General features: G+C 35.3%; 2 protein-coding genes across 2 annotated transcripts; one reads left to right on the top strand and one right to left on the bottom strand.

The window, feature by feature from the left end:
• Window positions 1-744: 744 nt before the first annotated feature.
• Window positions 745-5,744, bottom strand: LOC111781451 (asparagine synthetase [glutamine-hydrolyzing] 2). Its single transcript, XM_087120165.1, has 15 exons — window positions 5,516-5,744; window positions 5,128-5,266; window positions 4,625-4,720; window positions 4,398-4,539; window positions 4,149-4,244; window positions 3,940-4,034; window positions 3,627-3,788; window positions 2,983-3,063; window positions 2,677-2,898; window positions 2,440-2,574; window positions 1,930-2,010; window positions 1,680-1,766; window positions 1,472-1,579; window positions 1,063-1,357; window positions 745-953 (listed from the first exon to the last, which is right to left on the bottom strand). Exons 1-14 carry the CDS (start codon window positions 5,593-5,595, stop codon window positions 1,127-1,129), a joined length of 1,755 nt encoding a protein of 584 aa, XP_086976291.1. The 5' UTR covers window positions 5,596-5,744; the 3' UTR covers window positions 745-953; window positions 1,063-1,126.
• A 1,609-nt stretch (window positions 5,745-7,353) lies between these two features.
• Window positions 7,354-11,671, top strand: LOC111781151 (UDP-N-acetylglucosamine transporter ROCK1). Its single transcript, XM_023661601.2, has 7 exons — window positions 7,354-7,645; window positions 8,565-8,613; window positions 8,725-8,951; window positions 9,893-10,094; window positions 10,196-10,339; window positions 10,502-10,576; window positions 11,280-11,671. The coding sequence occupies exons 1-7, from the start codon at window positions 7,506-7,508 to the stop codon at window positions 11,439-11,441; spliced, it is 999 nt and encodes a 332-aa protein (XP_023517369.2). The 5' UTR covers window positions 7,354-7,505; the 3' UTR covers window positions 11,442-11,671.
• The last annotated feature ends 394 nt before the right edge of the window (window positions 11,672-12,065 follow it).

Raw genomic sequence — 12,065 nt, 5'->3', positions numbered from 1 at the left:
CCCTTTGGGATACACCTTTTCACCCTTTGAGATACACCTTGCTTTGATACTATTTGTAATCATTCTAAACCATCGCTAACAAATATTGTTTCTTTGAACATTTCTTTTCAAACCTCATTTCAAGATTTCATACTTGCTAGGAAGAAATTTCCACATCCTTGCAATGTATATTGTTTCTTTGAACATTTCTTTTCAAACCTTATTTCAAGATTTCATACTTGCTAGGAAGAAATTTCCACATCCGAACATTTCTTTTCAAACCTTATTTCAAGATTTCATACTTGCTAGGAAGAAATTTCCACATCCGAACATTTCTTTTCAAACCTTATTTCAAGATTTCATACTTGCTAGGAAGAAATTTCCACATCCTTGCAATGTGGTGTTCCCCTCTCCAACCAATGTAGGATCAGTAAAATCTAACACTATTACTTTAAGAACAGGTCATCATTACAAAACTATCTTAGAAATTTCTACTAAAACATTTCCATTTATCCAAAACTTGGTTTTGGTTAAGTTCCACAAATTCAATTTAAAAAGTAGGTTTAATAAAAATAGATTCTTAAATATTCATGACTAATCATAATCGGTCAATGCTTATTATCCAACCTAGATATCGAAAAGTGCAACGTCCCACAGACAGCAATCATGTCTGAATCAAACCAACCATTGGACCCCAATGTCCTGCACATGCAGAGGCCTGCTGACTTGAACGACAGACATAAAATTTGGATTCAACGAAAAAACTAGAAAAGAGAAACTTTGACCAGGAAACTACATTAAAGTGGGCTTTTACCCTTATTCATGTCACGGTAGTAACATTCAGTTTACAAACAAGAAAACAAGAAAACAAGAACCAAACCATAAAACCACTAGAAGAAAGGGGAACTAAGGCTAGATTTTAACAGTACTGTTGCCTTCCTGCAACTTTTCACAACCGGCCTTCACAATAGCATCTGTCGAGACACAAGAAAACAACTTCTAAAGGCAATAATGGATAATATGACATAAGGGATATCACGATAAGCAATTAAGAAGAGTATTATATAAAGTGAAATAGATTACCTATTGCCTTGGAGAATGCTTTCCATTCTTTATACAAGGATGCCTTAAACTTGGAAGATGTGCACTATACTACGGCCGTAGCTTTCTCAATGGTTACTTGAATTTCTTGGGGAGAGTCAGTCGGTGCATTAGCAATTTTAGCATTAGGCTTTTCATCATATGCAGCTACATGTACACCCAGTGCAGCACGACCAGAGGGATCCATATTTTTGGACCATGCGGCATCCCATTCCACTGCTTTTGCAGTGCTGCATGCCACGCTTGGACCTCCTGGGACTGTTGTTCTAGCAGCATTCTATTATAAATTAAGAAACTAATACATCAATATTTTGATTATTTAGTGACTGAAGTGCATCAAAGATGGGAAATCCCACTCCATCCGTATCATAAAAACAAAACAAAACAGCACCTTTGGGAAGAATTTCTCAAATATTGACCGGTAAAGATATGCTTCTTTTGTAGTAGGAGGACTTTCTGGGTAGACGAAGCTCGCATTCGTCAACATTGCATCAGTCACCTGTGGAGAACAAAGCATTGTCATTTGACCTTGATTCCTTGAGCAAAGACAATCTGCTAACTAGAACTACAATAGTGAGACAGTTTGAGATAAAGCTAACTTGTTTCTCTGCGTGCTCCTTTAGACCGTCAATCCAACTGTATCCAACACCGTCACTGAATTGTTCCTTTTGCCTGTACAATATGTGCTATAGAGCAGGGAGGTGTTGGGCATATTCAATATTCTTCCTTGGAAAAAGTATATATGATTTGATGCCTTGATTTAAACAAAAAAAAAAAAAAAAAAAAAAAAAAAAAAAAAAAAAAAAGAAAGAAAGAAAGAAGAAAATGCAAAGCATAGAAAGAAACTACCTTGGGCAAATATGGTTCATTCTCATCATCAAATGCATTGCGCAAGACCCACTTCTCTTTTCTCCCAAGATCACGCCTGACCTGCGGTTAAGAATTTATAGCAAATAACAAGTGTCACAATTTTCTTCATTGATGATAATAATTCCAATAATACTTGTACGAGAGAGCCTTTTTGATTGATCAAACTGTAAAAATAATAATTCAATTAGATACAGTTAAATGAAATGAGCTAGAGAATTGAAAGATGCATATTTTAAGTTTTATCTTATTACCAAAGTACCTCTTTTATATGTCGGCTCGTTATCATAAAAAAATTATAAGAACCTAACCTACTGACCACCTGCACTTTCGATTTTCTTCACTATGCAATATAGATAGCAGACAAAAGTTTTTTGTCCATCCAAAAGCCCCTTTCAAATCAACAAGGTAAGCAGTGGGGGCCTGATTCGACATGCTCACAAGCCACCCCAATTTTTCATTAAGGGATGACAATTAATAAACAATGCATACCATTTTCAAATCAGGGTCGATGCTCATGGCTATGTTTATAAATTCTTTATCGAGAAAGGGGACACGAGCCTCAACACCCCATGCCGAGGTTGATTTATTGGCCCTCAAACAGTCGTATAAATGAAGAGCTTTAAGCTGATAACATCAAAAGAAAATAAATTAGAACGAGTAAGAAAAACATTCCAGTAACTGTCCCCACCTCTTACCCAATGTGAAGAAAACGGGGGAAAAGCATACCTTTCTGCATGTTTCTTCATGAAATTCTTTTTTGTTTGGTGCCTTATGGAAGTACAAGTAACCTCCAAAAATTTCATCTGAACCTTCTCCAGAAAGAACCATTTTCACTCCCAAAGATTTAATCTTTCGAGACATAAGGAACATAGGTGTGCTAGCTCTGACAGTGGTCACGTCGAATGTCTCAATGTGGTAAATCACTTCCTCAAGTGCATCTATACCTTCCTGGTATGGAAGAAGTAAACACACATTATTTGGTGGTGAAAATTGAAAAATGAATTTTCAATTGGTTCCAGAAAAAGCAATTACCTGTACGGTAAAGTGAAACTCGTGATGACGAGTTCCAAGGTAGTCAGCTACCTCGCTAGCAGCAACAAGATCAGGAGAGCCCTGAATAATAATAAAAGTAACAAAACATAAGTGAGCAGAAATATGACATCGGGGTTTAGCTTTACAATATTTACCGATGCAATAACAAAGCCCCATTCTCGAAACATTTTCTTCAAGACTTCAAAACTTTAGTCATGCAGAAGAAAAAATTTAAATGAGGGCATGTCTTAAGTTGTTTTTTTTAGAACAAGAAATGTGGGGTATAGGATTTGAAACTCCAACCACTAGGAAAGGAGTATTTTTCACATTGACAGACATGTCTTGTGTTAGGACAATGAAAATAATCTAGATATAACGGCAGGCTTTTTAAATAGCTTTAAACCACCAGCTCAAATAATTGCATCTTTCAATGACTACAAGAAAAAAAATTGGTGAATTTATATGTCAATTGTAGAATATTTAACTCCCTAATTACACAACATAACTGTGACCAAATAATTAATTTCGAATGGAAAGAAACCAACCACAATGCTAAAAATAATATGAGAGAAAATTCTATTATTGAACCCCACTGATTATTATTTCAAAGTAAAAAGATACACCTACTCCCCTCATTATCTTACCTTCAAGCCAACGCAAAAGGTGTGTAATTGTGAACCCCACTGACGATAAGCATCAGAGTCTGCCAAATGGCGACTGGCAACAGCAGCAACTAGCGATGAATCCAATCCTCCGGATAAGAGGACTCCAAATGGCACATCTGTCATAAGTCTCTTAGTGACAGCCTACACAATAAGAATACACTAAGAAAAACATCAAACACTAAAATGGTAGAAATCTATTCACATTAAAACTGAAAAACTACTGTATTGAACAGAACTCCTTGAAGAATATGGCATAGAATGTAAAACTAATATGAGCAAGTACAGAACATGCCTTCTCAAATGCCTTGCGTAGAACCAAAGGATCATATTGACCTGATGGTACTATCTCTGTGTACCACGGAGGGTTATACCATCTTCTTAATTCTCCTAAAAACATTTAAAATCCACCATTTAGTAATGAATTTCATGGATTAAAACATTTTCCTGTATGATAATTGAAACAATGTCGAGTTACCATATGTGGGGAAAAAGGATGCATACCTTGTTTGCTAGAATATATATGACCAGGAGGGAAAGAAATAAATCTCTCACAATCATCACTTAGAGCTTTCATTTCAGAAGCAAACCAGATTGATCCTGGCAAGAAGGTAGCAGCCATATATTTTCAAAGATCAATCAGTAAAACTGCAAGCAGTAATATGTATAAAACAGAACAAAAACTAACAATCATAGAGTTCCCTCACTACAACTTGAGGTCATGAATCACATACACAATGTGAAATTACATACCATCAAGACCCCATCCCATATATAGTGGAGTGATCCCAATAGCATCCCTAGCTGCAATAAAAGTTTTGGTACGAGTATCAAGAAGGACGAAGGAAAACATGCCATCCAACATGTCCACAAACTCTTCTCCATATTCGTCATACTGGAAAACATAAGCGTTAAAGATAGAAAACTAATTACAGGAAAGCAGATGGAAAAACGATTCCAGTACGTTCTTGACTACTTACAAGGTGTGCAATCACTTCACAGTCACTGCCAGTTCGGAATTGATGACCCTTGAGCTTCTCTTTCAATTCCTTATGGTTGTAAATCTCCCCATTGACCTAGAAATGATTCAAAATTCCATTTTAATTACGTTATTAGCCACTGACGTAAAGTAAATAGAAATAACAGTCTTCGATAGCGTATGCCATCTAGAGACCAAAGAATGCTTCGACCAAAGGCCTCAAACAAAACAATATTTACACGTTTTTAGTTGCTGAACAAATTAAATTTTAAGCAGGTCATCTGCATGTCCACAAAAGACTATATTGGCCGTTCACAGCATGATTAAAACGATCAAAAAGTATATAATAGATTCGATCCTTGATGTCTTTCTGTCAAATGTTGGAGACAAGCTTCGTTTTCATTTAGAAACCAGAAACGTCAAATATGAAAATTGTACAACATGACGGCATAATGATAATATGAGCAAGTATATATGCAGAAATGGCATCCATTTCATCCTTACTGTAACAACGACGGTCTTGTCCTCGTTGTAAAGGGGCTGATCCCCGGAAGTGGGATCTATAATAGCTAATCGTTGATGAGCAAGATAACAGTCTTCAAAACAGTGCAAACCACTCCAATCGGGACCTCTATGGCGCAGCCTGCAGCTCCAAACAGTTTTAAAATACCAGAGATCAATTTAAAAAATCACCACAAATAACAATAAAAAGCATAAAAGGAAGTAAGACATATTCCAAACAACGCAGAAGCCAGAAAACAATGTAAAGCATCTCATAAAACAAATGCATGTTCTTCATATTAACAACACATTCAGAACGTTTATTTGCCATTGGCATCAATATCAAACGACCAAAGCAATCGCTGTTAAATAAAGAAATGCAAGAAATGACCTCCGAGACAATTCAATGATTCGGGTGCGCTTAGCCTGAGAGTTGTCGGCGCAACCAAAAACTGCGAGGATTCCACACATGACGGGAGCTCCGTTGTCCACTCAGAAGCTTAAGTCTGCGGAAGGAGATGGAGAATCAAAGTTATGGCTGCGCAATTGCAGTGGCCAGCTTTATAGAAGCTTTCAATCGCCGCCGTTGATTCTGACCCCAGTTCCCACAAGATTCTCTTTCCAATTTACCGTAAATGTATTTTTTAATTTACTCTATGTCTAGGGTTTCGGCCGTTGATGGGAATTTTAAATAAATAGCTGGCACACACTCACGAGACTTTAACCACTCAAACTCCAATATTTTAAATAGAAATCCATTAAATGCCCATTTTATTTATCGTTTCTAATTCTATAAACAAAAAATAAAATAAAATTATCATTTTTAATAATATTAACTTTCATTTTTATAACTATTTATTATTTCTATTTTAAAGAATTATATACAAAATTTTAATTTTTTTTTTAATTTTTTATTTTTTTTTTAATAATGGATTTGGTTTTGAGGGTTGGTCTCACTTTTTATTTGTTTGTTTTCCTTTTTTGACAATATTCCTTGATTCTCTCTGATGCGAAGAGCTTTTTATTTTTTATTTTTTATTTTTATTTATTCCCCTTTTTTTCGAGTTTCAGCTAATATCCTTGAAAACGTGAATAATATGCGGCAAATTCAACGACTGAATTTGGTAAATATTAGCTATGTCTTTGAGACAATAGGAGCTACCTAGTACTGTTTTATTTTTCTTTTATTATGATTATTATTATTATTATTATTATATTGGCATATAAAACGTTTTTTTACCGCGTGGAATAAAATTATTTTTTAAATGTACACAAATATAGTTGGTACAATATCTTTAAGATATGTCGTACATATATACTCTTTAAAATCTTATTCTAATTTTGAATAATATTTATTGTGACACTTTCCTTCAAATATTCCAAATTAACATTCAAACATACATAGTTTTTATTATTAATGCAACAAAAAAATGTTTTTAAAACTTTTTTTTTTTTTTTTTTTTATAGCCATAGATAAATAATGTAAAAATAATTAGACTAGTTAATAATAAACTTAAAGGTAAATATATGTATGTATATGTATATGCACATATATGTACATATATGTGGTATGTATATATATTTATATATGTATGTATATGTATATGCACGTATATGTACATATATGTGGTATGTATATATATATTCTAAAGTTGTTTCTACTCAACTATCTTAGAACAATTGAAAAAATGAAATTAGAAAAATAAAAAGTTGTTAAGGTCGTATACATACCAAATTTTAATTATTCTATTTTTCTCTGTGACATATATAGAATCATTTTAGGTAAGTATAAAAAGTGGTTAAAATTGGATTTAACTTAGAGATTTACCTTTTCCCACTGTCATTTTAATAAATAAATATTTCTTAAAAATAAAATTGGAGGCTATCGGGATAAGTAACAGATGAATGAAAGAGATTTATTATATTAGTTAATTTGATTGGGAGACGAAGACTATATTCAACCTCATTTTTTTAATATATATATATATATATATATATATTTATTTATTTATTTAATAAATAAATAATTAAATGTTTTTAAGGGGATGATTATATTAAAATTAAGTGCTAAAATAGAAATTATATTAAAAAAGAGAGATTATTCATTAAAATTTATTTAAAATGGATATTACTAAATTACAACGCATGTTTGTTTGTTTTTTTCTTTTTTTCGGGAGGGGAAAATATAATACTTTTCTTTATTTGGAGCCAAGGGGACTGCGGCTTCGTGAATAAGTGATTTGGAGAGACGGCGTCGTATCGGCTGCGTGAACGACTTTTGGTTTACATATTGAAAATAAGGAACTGTCTCTGCTCGCAAGTCATCCAGGCATCCTCATCGGAGTTCTGAAGTTGGAAGAGAACTCCGAGAGGTTGCGGTGATGGCGTCTTTAGCTGCAAGGAAAAGGCCCAAAGATGCGGCCACTAGTGCCGATCAAATGAGCAGGAGAATTTTGCTTTACTCCATTTTGCTCGCTCTACAGTACGGAGCTCAACCACTGATCTCTAAGCGATTTACGAGGTACTCCATCATTTTTCTGTTCTTTCAATTTCTGTGTTCTTTTGGATTAATATTAGCTGTAGTGAAGATTGTAGGACAAAAAATTATCTAGGTTTTGCACTTTCTCTCTCAATTTTAAGCATTTCCATAGTAACATTTCACATCTGGACTTGTTTTCATGAAACGATATTGCCTTTTATTTTCACTGTTGTATACATGGATTGAATGTTGCTTAGTAATGCCACAACCTTCAATGCTCTGCCACTCGTTGTGTATAATGCCACAATTAAAAAGGATATGATACCAACTGTTGTGTCGTAATGTCGCAATTTTCAATGCTCTGATACTACTTGCTGTACCCAAATGCCACAACGAAAAAAGTTTTGATACCCAATTGTTGTAGCGGAATCCATAATTAAAAATGCTTTAATACCCAATTGTTGTAGTGGAAGCGGAAGCAAGATCGATTGCATTCACACACCCACAAACATAAATTAAACAAAGAGACACAAAGATTTACGTAGTTCGGAGAGAAGAAATTTTCCTACATTCACGAGTGGTAGGCAATCACTATAACCAAAGTGTCTACAAGTGTATCTCTCACACTTTCACACTATAAAGTCTCTAAACAAAAAGTTCCTCCCGATCGTCTCTAAGCAAATACAAAATGGCAATGACTCCATATCTAACCCAAATGTCACTAGACTCCTCAAAACAATGCTAGACAAGCCTTTATATAGGCATAGCTATACTAATTTTCACACATGAACCAAATAAATGAGAACATGAAACAAAATGGTTATGAACTAAATGAGAGTTATGACAATACATCTTCATGACAATTTACAACATTGAAATTATCTTCGGATTTTTTTTTTTGTCCAATGGCAACTCCTTTCTGGTATGTGCACGATGTTAACTCATATGATTCTCCCTGCAGACGAGAAGTTATTGTGACTTCATCTGTCTTAACTTGTGAGATAGTAAAGGTATTACTGTATAGCATATATTTTCCATTTCTTTAATTTTATTATTGACTATTTTCTGGAAAAAGGTCTACTTTTTGCACTAATTATCAAAGATTTTTGTTTGTTGTGCAGGTCATATGTGCCCTGATTATCATGGCAAAAGAAGGTAGTTTAAAGAAAACTTTTAGTGAGTGGACTGTCGCTGGTGCATTGACAGCTTCAGGGCTTCCTGCAATTATTTATGCATTACAAAATAGTCTGCTGCAGATAGCTTACAAGAATCTTGATTCTCTGACATTCTCAATGCTGAATCAAACAAAAATACTCTTCACTGCTGTATGTACTTATTTGTTGCTCAGGTATGTTCCAATGCTTCTTCTGTCTTTTCAAAATTATAATAGAACTCATGTTTCTATAGGCTTTCATTATCCTAGTTGAAGATTTATGTAATTGTTCAATTGACATGATGAATTGCTGTGCTGTGCTATGATTTACTTCTTTGCTATCTGTAACTTTTTTGTGTTGCAATTACAATGTGCAAATGGTTGTATATCTTTCCACTCTGTTCATTTATAGTCTCTCTATCATTCTTGTCGTAGAGAGGACCAAGACCTATACTTTGCTTCTTTAATTGACATGCACAAGCTCTGGCCATTTTTCCTTTTCCCCTGGGGTATCTAGAACAACAATATGCTCAACAGATTTGCGATGAAATGTGTAACAATCCAAGTCCACCGCTAACAAATGTTATCCATTTTATCTCGTTACGTATCGCCGTCAGTCTCATGGTTTTAAAACGCGTCTACTAGGGTGAGATTCCACATCCTTATAAGAAATGTTTCATTTCCCTCTCCAACCAATTTGGGATCTCGCAATCCATCTCCCTTAGGAGCCCAGCGTCCTTCCTGGCCCAGCGTCCTTCCTGGCACATCGCTCGGTGCTTGGCTCTATACCATTTGTAACAGCCCAACCCCACCACTAGCAAATATTGTCTGCTTTGGCCCACTACGTATCACCCGCCAGCCTCAAGATTTTAAAACGCGTCTACTAGGGAGAGGTTTCCATACCCTTATAATAAATTATTCATTCCCCTCCCCAACCGACGTGGGATCTCACAAAATGACAGTGGTCAATTATTTAGAATTGTTTCGATGGCAATGTGTACCGACATTTTCTGATCATCATCTGTGACTTAGGTAAATTGCATCTAGTGATGATTTGTACTAATTTCTGATTAAAGCTAAGATCTAAAACAATTTCGTACAACTTACATGGCGTGGTATGTGGATTTTATGAATAGGCAGAGGCAGTCCATTCAGCAAATTGGGGCTCTATTCTTGTTGATTGTTGCTGCCGTTCTTCTAAGTATAGGTGAAGGATCTAGTAAGGGTTCCAGAGATGATGGCAGTCCCGATCAAGTTTTGTTTCATGGGATTATTCCTGTCTTGGCTGCTTCTGTACTCTCTGGTCTGGCTTCTGCATTGTGTCAATGGGCTTCACAGGTTTGTAGAGATTTTTTTAGTTTATTTAGATACCAACCTCCAAGAAACAATCTAGGAATTATGTGTTTGCTCCTTTCTGATGAAGCGTTTTCCATTTACAGGTTAAGAAACACTCATCATACTTGATGACTGTAGAAATGTCTATAGTTGGAAGTCTGTTTCTATTTGCTAGTACATATAAATCTCCTGATGGAGAAGCCATCCGACATCATGGTTTTTTCTACGGTTGGACTCTTCTCACTATGGTAATTATATATCACTTGTCATATACGAGGGTGTCTCTAAGTTGGAGACAATTCTTTCAGCAAAAAGTCCGATAACTCTCTTCCATGCCCTTTTCTTTTGGAAGGGAGGACATGAATTGCTTGCAGTAAATGTATTCTACTTTTTTGGTCATTTTGTTTCAGATTCCAGTCTTACTCAATGCTCTTGGTGGAATTCTTGTTGGTCTAGTCACAAGCAGGGCCGGTGGTGTTCGAAAGGCAAGTTTTATGTTTTTCGTTTTAACCCGTAAGATAAGATTCTTCTTGAACATAATCTTCAAGGATATCAACCATGAGCTTGCTCTAAATTCATGTTGCTCATGTCTTTTCACTCAAGATAATGTTAACCAGCAGCTTGAACATTTTTTTTCCTTCTTGGTCGAGGTATATTCTAGAATCAGTTGAGCTATGGTGCACATCGGTTGGAGAGGGAAACGAAACATTCTTTATAAGAGTGTAGAAACTTCTCCCTAGCATACGTGTTTTAAAACTGTGAGCTTGAACGGCGATACGTAATGGGCGGACAATATCTGCTAGCGGTGGGTTTGGGCTGTTACAAATGGTATCAGAGCCAGACATCGGACGGTGTGCTAGCGAGGATGCTAGGCCTTCAGGGGGGATGGATTGTGAGATCTCACATCGGTTGGAGAGGGGAACAAAGCATTCCTTATAAGGGTGTGGAAACCTTTTCCTAGCAGACGCATTTTAAAACCATGAAGCTGACAGCAATACATAAAAGCCCAAAGCGGACAATATTTGCTAGCGGTGGACTTGGACGGTTACTGGGAGCTTTAAACTTACAATACACTGCTACGAACAAAGAAAGTCCCGTGTTTTTTTTCTTACTTGGCACGGTGATATACTGCTCGTATAATTTTTACGTACACTCATCGTGGGAAATTATTTCGTTGTATGGTTGCAGGGTTTTGTCATAGTCTCAGCACTCATTGTGACGGCATTGCTGCAGTTCATATTTGAAGGGAAACCACCATCGGTTTATTGTATCGTGGCTCTTCCCCTCGTGGTCAGTAGTATTTCCATGTATCAAAAGTATCCCTACCGGGTTAAAGAGAAGGAACTATAGCCTGGGAGAGTTATTTACAGGAACAACTTGATGGAATTAAAGCTGCAGGAATAACTTTATTTTTATAGTTTAGCAATATGATTGATAATTGTAACTAATAAGGCCATTATATCTGGATTTTCAATTAGCTGAAATCATGATGTATATGAACACTTCATTCTTCAGCAGTGCGCATGAGGATTGGAGAAACATTGTTATTTTAATTTTTCTAACATATCTTACATTTTATACTATAAAGTAAAATATTCATGTAATTTGGAAACAAAAATGTAGAAATTATTTTTTAAAAAAAAATGAGATAATAATATATCTTTATTTATTTATTTTATGAGGTTAAATTATAATTTTATTGGATTAATTTTATGGTTTTAAAAGTAATAATTTTATTGGTATATTTGATCGAAAGACGAGTCAGGGTAATAGTCCAAGCCTACTCTTATAGGTTTTCCCTTTTAGGCTTCCTCTCAAAGTTTTAAAAGAGCTCGTCCAAGCCTACTCTTATAGGTTTTCCCTTTTAGGCCTCTCCTCAAAGTTTTAAAAGAGCTCAAGTATAGGTTTTCCCTTCTAGGCTTCCCCTCGAGGTTTTAAAAGAGCTCAAGTATGGCTCATTTCCCTCCGAGCTCA

The sequence above is a fragment of the Cucurbita pepo genome, chromosome 19 (assembly GCF_057944985.1).
Source record: "Cucurbita pepo subsp. pepo isolate OVF chromosome 19, ASM5794498v1, whole genome shotgun sequence".
In the NCBI taxonomy this organism is placed as follows: Eukaryota; Viridiplantae; Streptophyta; class Magnoliopsida; order Cucurbitales; family Cucurbitaceae; genus Cucurbita; species Cucurbita pepo.
Note: the sequence above shows the minus strand (reverse complement) of the source record. Positions and strands in the feature narration are given on the sequence as shown.